This window comes from Crocodylus siamensis, chromosome 1 (genome assembly GCF_052110815.1).
Source record: "Crocodylus siamensis isolate JL-2025a chromosome 1, ASM5211081v1, whole genome shotgun sequence".
NCBI lineage: Eukaryota > Metazoa > Chordata > Crocodylia > Crocodylidae > Crocodylus > Crocodylus siamensis.
The window spans coordinates 79,158,926-79,177,682 of record NC_143395.1 but is presented as its reverse complement, the minus strand read 5'-3'; the positions used below and the strand labels follow the sequence as shown (position 1 = coordinate 79,177,682).

The 18,757-nt window shown below is 37.4% G+C and overlaps 1 protein-coding gene across 5 annotated transcripts in view; it reads left to right on the top strand.

The window, feature by feature from the left end:
- FBXL4 (F-box and leucine rich repeat protein 4) overlaps nucleotides 1-18,757 on the top strand; it is a 152,486-nt gene that overhangs the window by 73,460 nt on the left and 60,269 nt on the right. For all 5 annotated transcript variants that reach the window (XM_090037134.1, XM_090037137.1, XM_090037136.1 and 2 more), the window contains one exon: nucleotides 7,284-7,497. In XM_090037134.1, the coding sequence (XP_089893260.1) occupies nucleotides 7,284-7,497 (214 nt within the window). The remainder of the gene's footprint in view (nucleotides 1-7,283; nucleotides 7,498-18,757) is intronic.

Sequence of the window (18,757 nt, the reverse complement as noted above, 5' to 3'; positions counted from 1 at the left end):
TTCCAGATACATTTGGTCGATCTGTGAATTCTTCACCATTTTGCACGTGGTTTTTGTTTTAGCTTATTATTCAGGATTTGAAAATTGCTAGAAGTTAGCGGTTGGTTAACTTGGCCAGTCAGCTAGATGAAGAGAAAAGGTATCAATCTCTATTACCTTATTGGTAAAGTTAACTGAATCAACACAAGATGAAAAGTAATCATGTTTCCAGATTGTACGTGAAATTTACGGGTGGGATCTCCCTATGTAATTCTGATGTCCCTTTTTTTCTTAAGGGATGTAGGTTACAACATTTATTATCTTGTTGGCTACTGCTCTTACAGCTCTAATCTCCCTGGATCACTTGGCAGGTTTCACTGTCTTCTTTTTCACTCCTCTGTATTTGCTCCCTTTCTAGCCTTGGTATCCTCTGCAAATTTGATCATGGTTGACTTTATGCCAAAGAAACACTTGACAAAGTAATTCAGTACCCTTGCAGAGTACAGGAAGGTGCCTGTTCTTTTGAGTTTAGTTAGTGAAAAATGGATCTTGAAACCAGAGAGAGACTTGGACAGGATTAAAACTAACTTGAAATATCAGTTTCAGGACTGTCAGTTGTGTCACCATTGTGACACAAGATGCTGCATAAACAACCATTAAATGCTTGCTGGTCCGCAAATCAGTTTGAGAACTAACTGTGTGAATACCACCTAAAAAGTTTAACTGGAATTGTAATGTTTCAGGTAGATGCTGTGATGGCATTTTAAATGGACAAATTAAATTTGTCAAATTAAAGAAAACCTAGTGAACAGCAATTACATATCAACTTTACTAGCAACATCTTAGATTACTAGAAGTGAATATGTGATAATAGAATAAGTGATTAAAAATTAATAGAAGTGATTAAAAATCGAATACTCTGATCCTTGTGGATGAAATCCTGGCTCTATTGTAGCGAGCAGCTATAGTCTCCTGGGCTTAAGTGAGTCCAGACTCTTATTCTGTGTTTCGCTACCTGTTTGCACATCTCATTTTCGAGTACTAAAATGGGTCAAATCTGATTTAAACTTTGCAAAACTACTTGGATTACAGCTAGCATGTCAATTTTGGTCATCATATAATAATGTTTGTTTAAATGTTGTTTTCATTGGAATATTTTTTCACAAACATTTCTTTTTGGTTTTCTTACATGCTTATTTGTTCAAAACATAAAGATCGAGCCATATTAAAAGAACCAAATAGAAATGATTTTAAGAAATGTTCTTTATTCATCTGTTTAAATAGTAGAAAGCATAAATATAGGTAAGCGTTATTTTAAAATGTAAAGCTCTAGGAAAAATGCAATAACAATTTAAGACATCTGAGTAAAGCAAATACTGTATTGTCATGGGGAGATGGAATGCTTCGGGCATCTGAACAACCTAAGGCAAAGCTGAAGGTAATTTAACTTATTGATAGGGTCCATTTCCTTAGGGCTATTAAAGATGATACTTAATAGAAATGAGTTAAACTTCTATAATTTGGTTGGAATAAAGAGTACTCAAAAGAGAGATATAGGAAATATTAAAAAGTGAGGTGAGTATTTGAATATGTCTGCTTGTGTCATGCCAAAGCTACATGCGTGGGGCGACAGGAAGAGACTGCCTGAAAAGACTTGCTGCATTAACTGAATTAACTCTGTTGGCATTAAAGAAATTGTGGATTCATTCACACAACTGGAATGTCATTGTGGGAGGATATGACCTTTTTAGGAAAGTGAGGCAGGGGAATTGGTGCTCTGTTATGGACCAAGATTTTTATCTGAATGCTCTGAGGTATGAGAGAGAGAACTTTCTGAGTTAAAGGGACATTGTCAAATTAAAAATCAAGTTATACAAATAGATTTCTTGATCTATATCACAGATAGTACCCCAGGTTAATAAAAGTCAAATGATAGAAATATTAATTTATGTTACACTACGATTTCTATTTACTTTTCTGATTTCTGTTGTATGTTGAAAATCAGTGGAATTTCACTTTCAGATTTTCAGTGTTGCAGTGTTTTTAGTTTTAGACACTATAAGGAAACAGTTTGGTTTAAATCTTGTAATCTTGTGAAATTGTAACTGTAATAGAGACATATTTTTACTGTCTTTAGACTTGGACCTAAATTTTAAATAGTCTTAGTGAAAGTATACTACAGATCAATTTAGGGGAAAGATTAAGCTAGTTTAGCTATTCATGTATGTTTCCAGCTACAGGAAATATTAGTAATGTATGACTTCATGGGTGTTCATTCTGTCAATATAAAAATCTCATTTCTGTCTGAATTTTTATAACATCCATCTTACAAATAACATGAAAGACTATTGTAATTGAATGAAGAAAATAAGAGAAAAATATTTTTCTCTCATGTTTTATGTTGGATATAGACAATTATATTTTTTTACCTGTGGTCAGTTTTTAAATAGCTTGTTCTGTACATGTAGGATTAAGTCCTTGATTATTTCCCTTATTTGTGTGAAGTACTTTGAGGTCTATTGATGAAAATCACTAATAGGAGCTTAGTATTATTATTATTTCACATAGCAAGAGGGAAGAGAAAATAATCATAATTTTAAGGGTAAAATTGAATGAGAATACAAAAAAAGTGTGGAAATGATGAATAGGTGGTACTTGAAACTGTTTTAAAAGGATTTTTGAAAGTGGCTAAATTTTATAATGCCTAATCAAAAGGACTTTAGTCATTGTTGTGAAGCTAGCATTGTGTTTTTCATGAACCTGGATTTTTTCTGTGGTTCAAGTTACTCAAACAAGCTTTCCACTTTAAGTTTTATACTGGGTCGTCCTTGGCTGTGGTCCCTTATTATACAGATCAGAAAGGGGTTTGACCATGTGTTTGTTCTTTCACAGCTTCACTCCAGACTTACTTATTAAATTCTTACTTTATGTCTTACTACTACAAATGAATGAAGTATCTTATTTACTATTCATTTAGAGATGCTCTCTCTGTCTTCTCAAATACAGATCCTTGTACAGAAGCTGCCAGGTCCTGTATCTTCTGAACTTGGTCTCTGAGAAGACTATGGAGTCTTCCTTGTAACCCAGACTCCCTCAGTCATTGGTGGTCTAGGCTGTAGTATCTTGACAGTCTTGGTACTTTCACCAACCTATTGAAGAATCCATTTACCCCTAACAGCCCTCAGTTCTGTTTGGTCCAACTGCTGGGATTTGAACAAGTATTCTAGAGCAGTGGTCAGCAATGTTTTATGAGTGGATGGCTGGATCAATGCAGTTTTGGTCCAAGGCAGGCTGAAGCTTCCTACATGGCTAGTCATGGTCACTTTTCTTCCGAGCCCAGCTGTAGCACAGGTAGAGCCCCCCTACAGCTGAAGCCACTCACCTCCACAGGTTGGACAGAAAGGCTCTGTAAGCCAGATGCCGTTTGCAGACAATGGTTTACTGACCCCTATTAAAAAATTATTTTAGCTAATATTATATATAGGCCCTTATGCAGTCCGACCACAGATTTATTTGCCATATGTACAAAAAACAGCATTAAACATATAGCTGATATTCTACATGTAGCCAAACATAGAACATCTCTGCTTTTGCACTTGGCAAATAGCTTTGGTTTCAGAGGGCAGATAAAGCATCAAAGATTATGGCCATTTTATATGTGATTTGTTCCATTTCCAGGATTTTTATTACTTAGCAAGATGTCAGAAAAAAATAGTGTGTGGAAGTTTGGCATCCTTTTAAAGGAAAAAAACCCATTCTCTTGGACTTCTTTTTTAGCTTGATTTAATTTTTAACACTTGGAGGCATTTGTTTTTTCAGAACATTTTTTTTTTTTTTTTTTTATATATTAGGCAAATTAGGCTTTAATTTCAATCTGTTAATATAAGCCTCCACCTTTAAAAGTTAGAATGTAAGTTACAAGAGCACCAAGGTGTTATGGTGGGAGCAAAAAATATTAAATGTCTGGAAGCCAAAAGAAGGGAAATGGGTAGAACCATTGGCAAATTTGAAGGAAGATGAATGGTAGGTAAAATCTACAGTCATCGAATACAGAAGGAAAAGTAGATGAAGTATTAAACTTTTAGAAGTTGGTTCACTTGTTAAAATTCAGAAATTTTTCTGCAAAGTAAGTAGAACATCTCAATTTTAAGAAGCCTGAACAGAAAAGAGAACAAATGGGAAAGGATAGAAGGACAGCAGAATGGTATTGATGTCTCTTTAGTGTCAAAGTACAACATGTAAATATAAGAGTGAATGGGATTATAACGTGATTCAGCAAATTTCTTCCGTGATACTACATATGGAACAGTAGTTTACAAGAAATTCTGCAGTTATTGGAAGAAAGATGATGACAAAGTGATTCTAAAATAACCTCTAGTAAGAAAAACTATTTTTCATTTAGCAGGCTTGGATAACTTCTACCAAAGAGTCTTAAAAGAGGACTTTTCCTGATGATGTTGTTATTCAATAAATTTTACATTATTTAAGGAAAGTCTATAAGGTTTTGAGAGAGATAATATTTTAGCAGTATTCAGAAGGCCAAGAAGGACAGCCCAAAGAGTGATAGCCATTAAAATAATGGAAGAACTGATTTTGTGTTGAATTGGTAGAGAACTGAAAGATAAGGAATAAGAAAAGGTTAAAAAAAAATTGACACTCAATATGACTTTATGGAAAATAGCCTTTTAAATAAAACTGACTTCAGTTGCCAAGAGAATCACAAATTTAACTTAAAAGTAACTGTGCCTATATAATATAATTCAACCTGTATAGGACATTTACCTAAAACTGCATAACATACTAATTAAAAAAAAACTAATGTTATACAATATCAGTTATGCATATATTAAATAGATTAAACATTGGGTAGCTGGTGAAGCAGGAGGAAAATTGATGGTTCCCTTTCCCACTCTTTCCCACCCTCCTCCCCATGCTATCCAACTCCTACCTTCCTTGTTTTCGGTACACACGAGAAAGGAAGGAGAGGGGATATGGAATTGTGAGAAGGAAATGATGAACGGAAATGTAAAGAAAAGGGGGGTTTGAGCGTTGGAGAAGAGGAGATGATGAGTATATGAAATATGGATTGAATGAGGGGAAAAGTATCACTAAAAGGAAAGAGATGGAAAGAATAAATAGAAATATAAATGGATAGTGTGGCTCCATCCAAAAGGAAAAGATTCAGAAACTTCGTGTGTGGGTTTTTGGGTTTTTTTATTATGATTGGGGCATGTGCCACTGGTTCCTGGTTCTAACAAATAGTAAGCTTCTTCTGTATCTTAGGGATTTTTAGCTGAAGAACTAACAAAAGGAAACAAAACCCAAGAACCACCTATTGGGGCTGACCACTATTAAGCTGTATTAGTACAAGCCCTGGTATAGATGAGACTCTTGGCTTCTGGCATTTTCTACCATATCAATTAAAGCAACTCAGCTGTCTCATGAAAACCTGTGTGCAGACAAGGCAGCCTTAGACTCTGACATTTATACATACTATGAGTGATTTTTATGCAATATCAAACTTGCAAGCCTAGTGATTGATTTACATTTTGAAGGTTATCTTTGCAATGAAAAGGCCTATGAGCTTACTACTTTTTTAATGAAAGCTTAGATTAAAAGGAACAGAGCTTGTAAAGTTCAGCAGACCTCTGACAGAAGTTGTAATGCATGCAGAGACCCTCACAGTTTCTAGGTGTATGAATATTCGGTCTTTAATAGCTTAAACCTTTTTACTGCAACATAGTCCTGGGGATTAGTTCCCCTTGAGGATTAGTGTATTCTAAAACAAGTACAGTTTTTGCATTGCTGGCTTTGACTTATTTGTGAATAAAAAGAATTAGAACAGTTTTTCTAAAAGTGACAAAACAGTAGTTTTTCCTGAATCCCCTAGCTCTCATAGGGCTTGTCCAATTAACCTCAACTTTTCCTGCTTAGGTTATGGATATATGACCAATTTACCATGATGGGAAAGGGGGCAGGACTTTACTACATATTAGTTGCTATAAATGATGTTGTGCAGATAACTGCCATGGACAGCTTTTGCTCTATAGTAGTAAACCAAAATAACTTGCACCTCAATGAAAGAATTCAGTTTTTGTCTACTGCTGGGTAATAGCATGCACATGCATGTTTACGTAGTAATGTACCTCCTTCTATAACCCTGCAGCAAAGTTTCCATTTGTACGTGACCTTACAATATTTTCCTTGGGGCAGAGAGAAATATGAGAAACTTGAGACAGAAAGAAGCATATCAGTGTCAAAACCATACTTGAAGGTAGTTAAAATGATGCCAAACATGAAAGCTATTTCTGTCTTGCATTTGAGTTAGAGTAACTGGCAAAGAAGCAAGCAACATAGCTCAGTTTTTACTACCCAAACTGATATTACAGGAATGGGTTTTGCCTGTAATATGAACAAAAAACCAGTACAGCATTTTTATTTATTTATTTATTTTTACAATCCTTCTTCAAAATACAACTGCTCTTTGAGGCTGCTTTATTAATCTTAGCTTAATGCCTATACATGAGCTTGGAGTCTGCTCCCATGTGCCGGAATTCTAGCATGCCAGACCACACTCGGTCGAGTCCACTGGAGTATGGCAGTTGTTGTGCTCCAGTCGTGTTTTGTGTCTCGTGCTTCCTATACTTAAAAATGCTAAAAGCGTTCCCATGCTTAAAAATGGCGGTGGGGGCACTTGAACTAAATCTCATTGAACAGCTTTAGTTCAACTGCCCCCACCCCCATTTTTAAGCATGGGGACGCTGATACAGGAGATGTGGCAGTGCTTTAATTAAAGCAGCTCTTGGAGCCACTTTAATTAAACACTTCCCCACACCCCCAGAGCATGTGTAAAAGTTTTTGAGATGTGCATTATCCTCTAGTCCTCATGCATTTGATAAATGTAAGCCCAATCACATTTCTTTTCACTTGGGAACACCAAAAACTATGTAGGCTATGCAATATCGTTGAGTTAATGTTGATGGAGTAAACATAATTTTAGTATATCCCCAATTCTTGGTGCTTGATTTGTAACTTAGCATTCTGTTAATGCTTGATATTTTTCAGGGTTTTTTCCCCATTTAATATATAAATTATTTCCTGAAGTCTGGTAACACTCAACTTACTTTAACCTAAGTAGATATGGAATTATTTTGCAAAATAATTTGAGAGAATGCAAATGATACAAATTATATATTTTTCCTTCCTTTGCTTCTATTAGTAGCGGTTAGAGCTTCAATAGTGTTCCAAAATTGTCACACACAAGGAGTTTTTTTTTAATTCACATTAAAATATGCTTTTTACAGGTTCATGAAAATTTGTGGCTTTGAACTAGTCCGCCTTGAGTTGGCTTGTGGCCATTTCCTCAATGAGACTTGCTTGGAGGTCATTGCTGAGACATGTGTAAACCTTCAGGAATTAAATCTCTCCTCCTGTGATAAGCTACCACCTCAGGCTTTCAACCACATTGCCAAAGTGGGCAGCCTTAAGCGTCTCATCCTTTATCGAACAAAAGTAGAGGTAGGAACAACTGTTTTTAACCTTTGTGAAAAGTATTTTGATTCCTACTAATATTGTAAAAGTTTAATTGCCAAATAGCAAATTAGAATCATATCAGAATTATGCAACTTAAAGCTGATAAATGTGATAAATATGGATATTTGTATATTTACCAAAGTAACTTCTGAACTTAAAAGGAAAAAGGGAGTAAAAATTTACTAATCTTTTCACTTTATTATCTACATGCAAGATTGATGATCTTTTGTGTCTTTAGAAACAAAAGAATGCTCCAATGTAGTCATGGTAATGTGATCCGTCCATATTTTTACAAAATGTAGTACAGTCTACTACACTACACAATTGTAAATCACTAAAAACAAACTGTCGTTAACTGGAACGAATGAACAAATCAGATTTTGTGAAGTATTCATTTTGTTTAGTAATTTATTTGCTAATGTTCAAAATTCACTCATTTAGAATGAGTTACTAATTAGCAAAGTTATTCTGTATTTTTGTTATGTTGGGAAATGAGATAGAAACATTTTTTAGAAAGAATTTTCAAATGCAGTATATAAATGTCACTTTTATAGTTGGATAGTTTTGGAAAGAAATCAATATGATATCAGAGCTGCTTTATTTATAAATTATTTCCCCCCAAAATGTGTGTCAAATATTTTGGTCTATGATGCTATTATTTTTTTATCTGCATGCATTTATTACTGAGACATTTGTTCATGGCACTGGTTTAGATTAAAAGTGCTTTTGTTATAAATATATTTCTTAGTGCTTTATAACTTAGTTATGCCTCCTGGTTGCAGTATAATATTTCACAAAGAAATTCTTATTCCAATGATAGTCTTTGCATATGTGTGTATGAACACATTGCAGAAAACTTTTTAATGTAATACTAACATTGAGGAAGTAAGTTAAAGTAGTTGATTTTGATATTTTCTTAAGCCAAGACAGCTAGGCAGCCTGGATTAAGTTGAGTGTAAAAGTATTTAAATTCTGAGGGGGCAATTGATGCATCTTTTCAGTACATTTAGTTGTTAGGGTAAGAGAGATTGGTGTAAGTCGGTCTTGCAGGCCTGCTTTCTGACTTTGTTCAGTCCACTATTAATGGCCAGACCAGAAGCCGACAAAATGTTGAATGATATTTGGAGCTTTTCAGAGATAACTGAAGTCTCAGTCTCCTGACTATTGGTGATCCACAGAAGGACCTCCTGAAATACTTTCAAGTCATATTGCTGTACCCGGGCTGAGGGAACCACTTCATCCAGTAAGGGTAAAGACATTTTCTTAGAATGTGAGACAAGGTGATGATGTTGTTGTGCCCCAGAATTCATCTTTTTGATGTGTATGTAAGGCAAGTTTAGCTAGAAAGTCTTTTGGAGAGGGGGGCTCTTCCTTTTCTTGATGGCAGAGATCAGTTTCTTGAGGCCTGTGTAAAGGCTGGTTCCAGTGCCCCCAGTAAAGTCACAGCATGGGAGGAAAACAAGGACTGCTCATCTACTATATCACCTGTGAGCAACTGAGCATCAAGAAAGCAGAGTGGAGCAGGGACTGGAAGGAACTCTGCCTCTGCCCACCTATTATTCCCATGATGAAATAACATGCCAGGTACACAGCAGCTGTCTGTAACAGGGCTGTCTGGCCCTTTAAGGGAGAGTAGGAGCCCAGCTGTGGGTGATTGCTGGCAGTTAAAATCCCAAGGGAAGAAAGAGCAGGGATCTTGAGCTGGGGGAAGGAGCAGTTTATGGGCATGGAGCAGACTCAAACCCAGTGGAGCTCACCACCAGAGCCAGAGGTGGCAGGCCCTCTCCTGCCTCATGCAAAAAGGTTAAAGATTTGCTTTCTTCATGTGTTCAGGCCAAGGAATATTGTCCTTAGCACTCCCAAGGGACCAGACCTAGACAGCAAGATTGCAGGCCTCTAAGCCCGTTTATGGACTGTTGTTTGGGTGGTCTGAAGGACTTCTGAGGGGTCAAAGCCTGCTTGCTTGGCAGCAGGCACAACAACCTGCTTACACTCGCTCACAAAAAGAAAAAAAATACCTAAGTAACGTGCTATCCCCCATGGAAACAGAAGCAGAATAGGAATTGTGACTCCAGGTCAGAATTGGAGTCTCTGTTCTTCTTTTGAGGCTTATTCCTCAGATATTGTAAAGTTATAATCTCTCTTCTAAAGGTGTGTCTTTAACCAGGGTTACTTTAAGCATGGAGGCCAGTTGAAAGAGTTAAGTGTGCCAGTATTTCAAGTGACTCTATATTTTGAAAAATGTCATAATAATAATTTTATTATTATTGTGTGAAATGGGAAGGAGGCTATGAACAAATGTATGCATGTATTCCAGTGTAGTGGGAGTTAGCCATTTTGGCAGACATGGCACAAATTAGCTCTGTACTCCTTCTAAGTGCTACTCAAATCCCCTTCACCTGCCCAGTCTGCTATTCTGTTTCTCCTAGACTGTGTTCTCTGCCTGATTCACTGCTCCGATTTCTGCTGCTTCCCCCTGTTCTCCCTGCCCAATTTTCTGTTTTGCTTTCTGCTTCCTTCCCTGTCTGCCCCTGTGGTGCTTGATCCTTCCCCAATCTGCCATGTGCTACATGCAGAGGCTGCCTGTGCCACTTTGTGGCACCCATGCCATAGGTTGGCTACCCCGTTCCAACATGTCCAAATTCAGCTGAGGCATAAGAGACCACAACTCCCACTGATTTCAGTAGTTGTACTAGTTTTGGCTAGACTAAATTTGGCTCCAAGTGTTTAAATTTGTGAACTTATTTTATTCAAACTTGATTTTTAAAAATTTTATTAATGGAGGACAATAAGGCAAGCTAAGTTTGAAGTTACTAACTTCATCTGTTTTTTAAAAATGTATTTGCATAACTCAACTTGAGAAGAGATAAGAAAGAAAGGGCCATGGAAAAAAAGGGATTGAAGAGATGGAGGACCTAGAAAAGATTAGTGCACCTTAGTTGTCTGTATTCAGTCATAAATGCTAGTTTGTAAAGCCCTAACTGCTACTGAAGTCTGGATTTACAATTTTGAAAAGAGTCTTAAGGGCTGTGAAATAAGAGGAGAGACACCAGGAGCAGCAAAACCTTAATAAAGTTTATCTTGTGAAATGGAACATTGAGACCATTAAAAAGTAGAGTCAATAGTTAAGGCCTGTGGAGTGAAGAACAATGACCCTTTTAAGTAATTTGCCTGTCTCAGGTGCCTGAATACCATAGGTGCTGCATTGTAAAACAGGATGCAAAGTGTGTGGTGTTTGTATCCCAGGCAGAATATCAACTTCCCCACTGATTTTTATGCCCCCCAATTTTGGGAGAAGGAAGGGTGATTTTTTTTTTAGGGAAGAGGTGCTTGGTATATACAAGAAAATATGGTAGTTTCAGGGCTAAGACGACAGCAAGTTATAAAACGGGTTGCATTAGTAGATTTTTCATGCATTGTAACAGGATGGAATAGAATCATACTTAGGTGCCTAATATTGGGGTAGCATCTGGTACATAGTGTTTAGTGACTTTCCAGTCTTCAATTAGGACAACATTTCTAAAGCAGATCAGGATTTTACAAGAACATTGACTAGTATAGCTCTTATCTCAGGTAATTCCTGGTTCAACATATTCAGATGGCCACATCTTTGATTTGCTGTTTGTCTTGCGATTGGAGTAGGAAGTGGAATGATCAACTCTTTCTATTTTGCATGGGCCATGGGCTGATTGTGTGGATTTGTAATTTGTGGTTGCAGTCCACCTCTCCGTTTAGGTTAAGTGACTTGAAGGTAATGAAACCTGAGTATTTACAATGGCTGTGCAGGAGAATTTGTTTTTACAGCAGCCTCAATCTCTATTGCTAGTTTAATAGGATTTTGTGACTATCTTTTGTACCAAGCTATCGATTAAATACCAGATACATTTTGTCATTGTGACGTCTAAGCTATATTTTGTCTTTTACTCCTATTTAAATACCCATGAAGGGCACCTATACGTGTGACGTGAGGCTGCTCTGGGGTGCTGTAATTACACCAGCTTAACTGAGTCTGCTGGAATGTGATAATTACCACGCCCCAGCAGACTCCAGCGTCATGTGTATTAGCATCCCTGAGCTGAAAAATGGCAGTAGGGGTGGTTTAACTAAAGCTTGTTTGACAAGCTTTAGTTAAAGTACCACTGCAGACATTTTTCAGTGCAGGGACAATGATACACATGACACTCCTGGTGCTTTAATTACAGTGGGTCTCAGAGCCACTCCCAGAACATGTGTATAAACTCCTGAAGAGGCCTGGTTTGGAATGTATACTTTATATTGATGACATTCAGTCACATAGATCTTTTATTTTATGTCCTCTGGTATTGTCAGCTGTCTTTTTTACTGTTTCACATAGCCATTGAGACATTGATGAGGTTCCAGTAATACAAAGTTCTATCCAGATAAAATAGAAAAGATGCTAATAGAATAGCAGAAGAGGTTATAACATACAGAAAAGCTATGATGTCTCTTTTAAGTGAGTGTGTGACCTTACCATTTGCTGCAAGAGATAGCAAACTGTGAGTATCATTGGACATCAAACCACAGTTAGATGATATTTTTCTATCCCTTGTGTGTTTTATGAGAAAATAGCAATATCTGATTCTTGTATAGTGCTTTTTATCTGTATATCTCAAGCCCCCTCCAGAGGTTATTTAATTATGGGGTGGAGTCTGAGTAATTTTATCCTGAAACCCAAAAATCACAAATCCTGCTACTCCTTGATCTAGACTTGCCATATCACCTGGATATTTAAAGGGGGTGTTCATCCCAGAACTAGAGAGCCAGTCATTGTTCCCAGGTTTCCCTTACGCTTGGATGTTTAAAGGGAGCTTGTGCAGCCCCGGACCAGGGAACCAGTCCCTGGTGCTCCCTGCATACTGGTGCTTGCCAGCATGTAAGGACCTCTGCAACAGAGACTAACTCCCCTGTATGTGCTCCCCAGAGGCAAAGAAATTTAAGGGGATTTGTTGATAGCCTAGTACTGAGATTACCACTTTATAGTTGCCCAACAGCTAAACTATTGTTGGAACATAGTAGGGAATTGCTTTGTTTCTAGTAACAGTTTTGTTGGCTATACTTCCAGGTAAATTAAGATTAAGAGTAGATTTTGTCTGAGCAAGTATATCTCCCAAGACCACTGGAAGTTTTGCAAATGGCTTTAATTCAAAAGATTTATTTTCAATTTCTCTGCCCTGTATATTTATATAGAAACATAGTTGGACAAAAAATAACTTGGGGAAAAGGTACTTATGTAAATTATACTTTTTATTTTATGAGTAGTATATCCAGGTAAAACAAAGGTACTATTCATAACTATTTACACCACTCAAAGTGAATTTTATATTGCATTAAAAAGACTAATCAGGCAGGCTTTTTCTTTGTTGTTTATGGGATGTGAAACCCTTTATCAACGCACATTTCTCAGCATTCAAGGGAAGTAAAAGGGTGAAGGATGAAGATATAGCACTGGACTAGTATGCAGAGAATACTAATTATTAATAACTTAGGAATTTAGTTTCCAGTAAGAATTAATATTATTTTAGAAATTGGCAGAAGTACAGTGCTGTTTTTTGACAATAATTGTCCCCATTTAAAACAGATTTTCTGTTAAGCTTTCTTTCAATATTTTTCCAATTTGGACTGGAACCTTGTAATGTTACTGTTGTGCAAATGCATAACAAGATCCCACTTTTGCTCTCGAGAGCTTAGTTTTGTTCAAGATGCATCAAATGATCCTAACAAATTCTAGAGCAGCATGTTAGATTTTCTGAAATTCTTTCACTGCTGTTCTTGCTGTGATACAGCTTCAGTGGTGCTAAGAATTGTAGAATACCAGATCAGAAACTGGCTTTTTTTACAACTATCATTTAGACCAGCTCTAAGAACTGGTGAGACCATGACACAGCCAGAAAACCATCACTAGTGTTTTTCACCCAGTTTATGTTGAGAATGTTGATGGATGTATTAAGCATAAGTAGTAAGAGATGCATTAAGGAAAAATTAGAAGTTTGTGTGTCTGAATGTTAACTAAAACACCCCAGTGGGGTTTCCCTCATGAAGAACTGAAGAGAATGTAAAAGGTCTAAGAGTTTAATATAGCTTTATATTTTTATTTACATGATGTTAAAATGTAAACATTAGAATTCTTATTTAAAGATCAACCAAATCACTGATCACCCTTGAATAAGTATTAAAGGAGAGAGTAAATACAGAAGGATTAAAGTATTGCTAAAACAGGTTATGGGCTCAAGCATATATTTTTGCAGCAGTCTCTCAATGTCTTTGTTTTAGAGAATCAATCCATCCACTTCAGACCTCTCCTGCTTTAAATAATGAAGCTGCTAGTGTGATTCAGACAAAAAGACAGTACATTTGTCTTAATACTTTTATTAGGCCGTATTCTGGGAGGTCACAAGTGTAAGTCAGAACATCATTGTCAAGTCTTGTGACATGGAGGCGAAGTGGGAGGTTACTTGATGCAAAGTTAGGGTCATATAGCACTGACAACAGTAGAAACTTGGTGAATGTAATCACCAAAAAGTAGAGAGAGAGAGAGAAAAGATGTTGGAATGAAATAAATAAATAGGCAGTTGACATGGGTGATTTGACAATGGCTTGTGTAGAGGATTTGGATGTAAAGGAAAGGGTAGTGAAGGAGGGATAGCAGTCTGAGGGTATGGACACTTGTACATTTGGAGGTTTCATCAACTTTAATCCTGGATGAAGCATTATGAAAGTTGGAGTGGTTTTGTTACATTTCTATAATTCCCAGCTTGTTCCTGTATACATTTGTATCATAACAGCTGCTGTCCTCATAAAACACTATCAAATGCATGTGTATGCATACTCACAGAGCCATAACCAAAGATGGAGATGATATAGTTAGTAAGTAAGAAAACATCATGTTGAAGAGGATATTTGAAAGATTAAAGGTGATATTAGGTTAGGCACTATTAAATAATTTTTTATCCAAAATAATATAGGCTGCTGATAGGTGCTCAAAGCTTGGAGGTTCTAAACTTGTATTGTCCTCAAAAAACCTAGAATCCTTCCTAGTCTAAAAACATACAGTAAGTTTGCTTCACCCCAAAGTATTTTGGGCTGCACCAAATCCAGATCTTACTGACGAGATATTTACTGCAGTTGCTGAATTAGCTTTTCAGTAAATATCTCAGTGTCTACATATGCAGGCCTATCAGGCTGCAGGAAACTAATAAACTCCGTAGCAGGATAATACTTGTAAATGCAAGTACTATTCTGCTGTGGAGATTTTTCACTCTGCAGCAATGCAGGTATAGACATTGATGGGACTGGTTGTGGCCCAAGGGTGTTTCAGTGAGGGGGCTGCCTACTGGGTAGGAGAAGCCCTGGCCTAGCAGGTTTCCCCCCCTTACCCCGCCCGCCCCGGGGCCGGCTGCCAGCCAGGGCTTCTCCAACCTGACTCAGTGTGCTGTGGTCCCAGGCGCGTGTTCAAATAGTGTGCCCTGGTGCCATACACACTGGAGTTTATTGCTTGCATTATTTGCCTACAGAGAACCAGGCGTGGTATCCCATATTAAATACCTATGAATTATTCAAATTAAGCTTTGCTGCAGAACAGTCATGGCTAATTTGACTTAATTGCCATTTAAGCCTAGCGTGTAAAGCTGGACTGTGCCTATTTTGGTGCAACTCTTAGACCAAGCCAGTATGTCTCTGCACCAAGCTGGTTGTCTGTTTGAAAATTATGTGGTTGCATGGTTTTTTGATTGCCTTATATCAGGAAATATAAATGAGATGTGAAATAGTTAGTAGTTGGAAAGAAACAACGCACAGGACTGCAAAAACTAAGAGCAATTATTTGACAAGAGGAGAAAAGAGAGGGATCTGGACTGAGATTTAAAATTAGGAAGGAGTAATGCATGATCATCATTTCCTGTTGTTTACCTTATTGTCGGATAAGAAGCATTAAGTGAAGTTAAAGAACAGTAAAATTAGATCAAAAAAAGAGAAGGTTTTCTTTCATACCTATAGACAGCCTGTGAAATTTATAAGTTACCATGGTAAACGTTGAAGTTGGATTTTTATGCATTTAAAATAATGAGCAAAAATACTTTGGCATTGTAACTATTACCTAATATGCAGGGGTTGGAAAGTTATTCATCACTGCATAACTTGAGCATGTGTTGGTAATGATTATAGAGCTCTGTGTCACCTGATTCATCACATTGTGGCTGCTGCTGGAAGCGGAATTCTGTGCTAAAGAGACCAGTCGCCTGTTTGGTATGACAGTTTTTGTATTAGTGGAGACCTTGGCTATATGCTTGTAAAGCTTAGCATACAGAAGAAGGATTCACTGCTGTTGCTCTACTTAACTGTATAGCAGGGTTTTTTTATTTGCCCGCAACTTCATGATTTGCAGTATTACAGCCTTAGCTTGGTCTTTTCTCTTTGATAGCAAATGCAATACCTCTCTGGTTCTGCCAGTTCCTTGCAACACTAGAAAAACATTAAAAAGTGTTTGCTGTACCATTAGAGCAGAAATGTTTGTTATACGCTGTGCTATGTATTACTTCATTTTTTCACAGTTACAGTAATGATTATATAATGCTGAGTGAACAGTGTCTGCATTGGACTGCTGGCGCTGTTTAACGATTTGTACCTAATATAACAGTTTAATGTGCAGTGTTTAGGGAAAACATAGTAAAATTAACAATATGTTATATGATACTAAAAAATCCCAGTGATTCTTATTACAATTACTTGTTACTCTTATCATTCGTGTTTTTGAATGTATTATGTGCTTTGTGTTTAAAAGATTTTTCATGCTGTTTCTGTTTCAAAGTTGTTATCTTTAAAATACCTGATTAATTTCCATGTAGAACGGGAAGTGGGAAGTACTAAGATTGTGTAATTTATCTCCCATTATTCATATTGCACCAGAAGAGCTATAAAAAAAAACTTGAGAGGACAAGATTCTTTTCCGGAGGAGTTTATGATCTGTGCCAATAGTTAGACAATATGAGTACTTTTGAAGACTACTTGTGCATAAAGATCTTCATGTGCAAAGCTATGTTCAAGACCAGATATAAAGTTCGTCAAACACTTTGGGGTCATAGGTATTATTTGCATTGCTCTAGGGAAGCCACTGCACAGGAAGTTCAGTGAGTTGCTCAGGGTCATGCAGGAAGATGCTCCCACTCTTGTTGTGCCTTAACAGAGACCATTGTTCTTCATTAAATGCAAATAAAGTACTTCCAAAGAGCCTTTGACTTCATAATAATAGGTTTTATTCCTAAACCTCATAATATTTTGGATTTGCTTAGGACAGTTTTATAACTTTTGGCACAAAAAGCTATATAGTTGTTACTTTAAAAAAAATAAAGTTTAATTTCTGCTAAATTAAGACCACTATTATTCTTCTAGGATTCTTGTGCTGGTGGTCTTGGTATTTGCTGATACATGACTCTTAATGTTTATTCATTGAGTACACATTCACAGCATAATTTCAGCACTTGCTGGCATTGATGCATTTACAGTGCACAATGAACAACAAAAGCACTATTGTGTGCAGTAATTTGACAATGCATGTCATTATGGTTTCAGTATGAATTTTATCTTGATCTAATGCTTATCTTGAAGTATTCTTTCCATAGCCACAACTATATTTTAAATACACCGAATCCACAATTAAATTAGAAAAAATTATGACAGCACTCTTATTAATATTTGTAGGCTGTAATATGAGTGTGTGTGTTTCATATTGCATTTCTAAACATTTCCAGCTCACGAGTGACGAGACAAAAAGGAGTTTTAATTTTGTATTTCAATTACAATTTTTCAAAGTTGATCTATGGATCAGTTAGCTAAATTCAATTTACAACACACACTTTTTTACATGTAAATATAAATTCAGTATTTCTAAATTTTCCTTAACTGGCAGAAGCATTCAGGTGCAAGATGGAGGTATCAGTAGCTTGAGTAAAGGAACAGTTTACTGCCTTGTTTAATGCAGTTCAACAAGGACAAGTGCAGGGTGCTGTACCTGGGGAGAGGGAACCAGCATTATGGTCATAGGTTAGGGGCTGACCCTCTCGGCAGCATAGAGGCAGAGAGGGATCTTGGAGTCATGACTGACTCCAGGATGAATACGAGTCGCCAATGCGACGAAGCAATAGGCAGAGCCAACCGCACCCTACCATGTATCGACAGGGGCATCATTAACAGGTCCAGAGAGGTCTTGGTCCCCCTCTATGCGGCGCTGGTCAGGCCGCAGCTGGAGTACTCTGTCCAGTTCTGGGCACCGCAGTTCAAGAGGGACGTGGAGAACCTGGAGAGGGTCCAGGGGAGGGCCACTCATATGGTTGGGGGCCTCCGTGGCCAGCCCTATGAGGAGAGGCTGAGGGACCTGAATCTCTTCAGTCTCCACAAGAGGAGACTGAGAGGGGATCTTGTGGCTGCCTACAACCTTATCAGGGGCCAGCAGAAGGGACTCAGGGAAAGTTTGTTCACCAGGGCCCCCCTTGGAACAATGGCCACAAGCTGAGGGAGGATAGGTTTAGGTTGGATGTTAGGAAGAACTACTTCACTGTAAGGGTGGCCAGAGCCTGGAATAGGCTTCCCAGAGAGGTGGTGCTCTCACCTTCCCTGGAAATCTTCAAGAGAAGAGTGGATAGGCACCTGGCTGGGGTCTTATGATCCCTGCCACCCCCAGTGCTCCTTCCTGCCCATGGCAGGGGGTCGGACTAGATGATCTGTCTAGGTCCCTTCCGACTCATTGATTCTATGCGTTTGGGTTTTCTGATACTGGGGAAGATGAGAATCAGTCAGCTATAAAGATATTAAAGCCTGATTTTTCTTAAATAGTGAACAATGAAATAATTAAAATTGACCTTAAAATTGTTGTGCTTTGGCTTCAGAATTAACCCATTATGGACTCAGAGATATTGTTCCAGGCAGTTTTCAGATGCAGGCAGACCTTCATTGCTAATGCTCTTGTTTTCAAGGTTATGTTTGCAGCCAAAAAGATTAGAATAATAGAAAATTAAGGTTGGAAGGGACCTCAGGAGGTCATCTAATCTAATCCGCTGCTCAAAGCAGGACCATTTGCAACTATATCATCCAATCCAAGGCTTTGTCTAGCCAGGTATTAAAAACCTCCAAAGATGGAGATTCCACCTCTCTGGATAACCTGTTCCAGTGCTTTATTACTTTCCTGGTGATAAAAATTGTTCCTTATATATAATGTAAATTTCCCTTGCTTCAA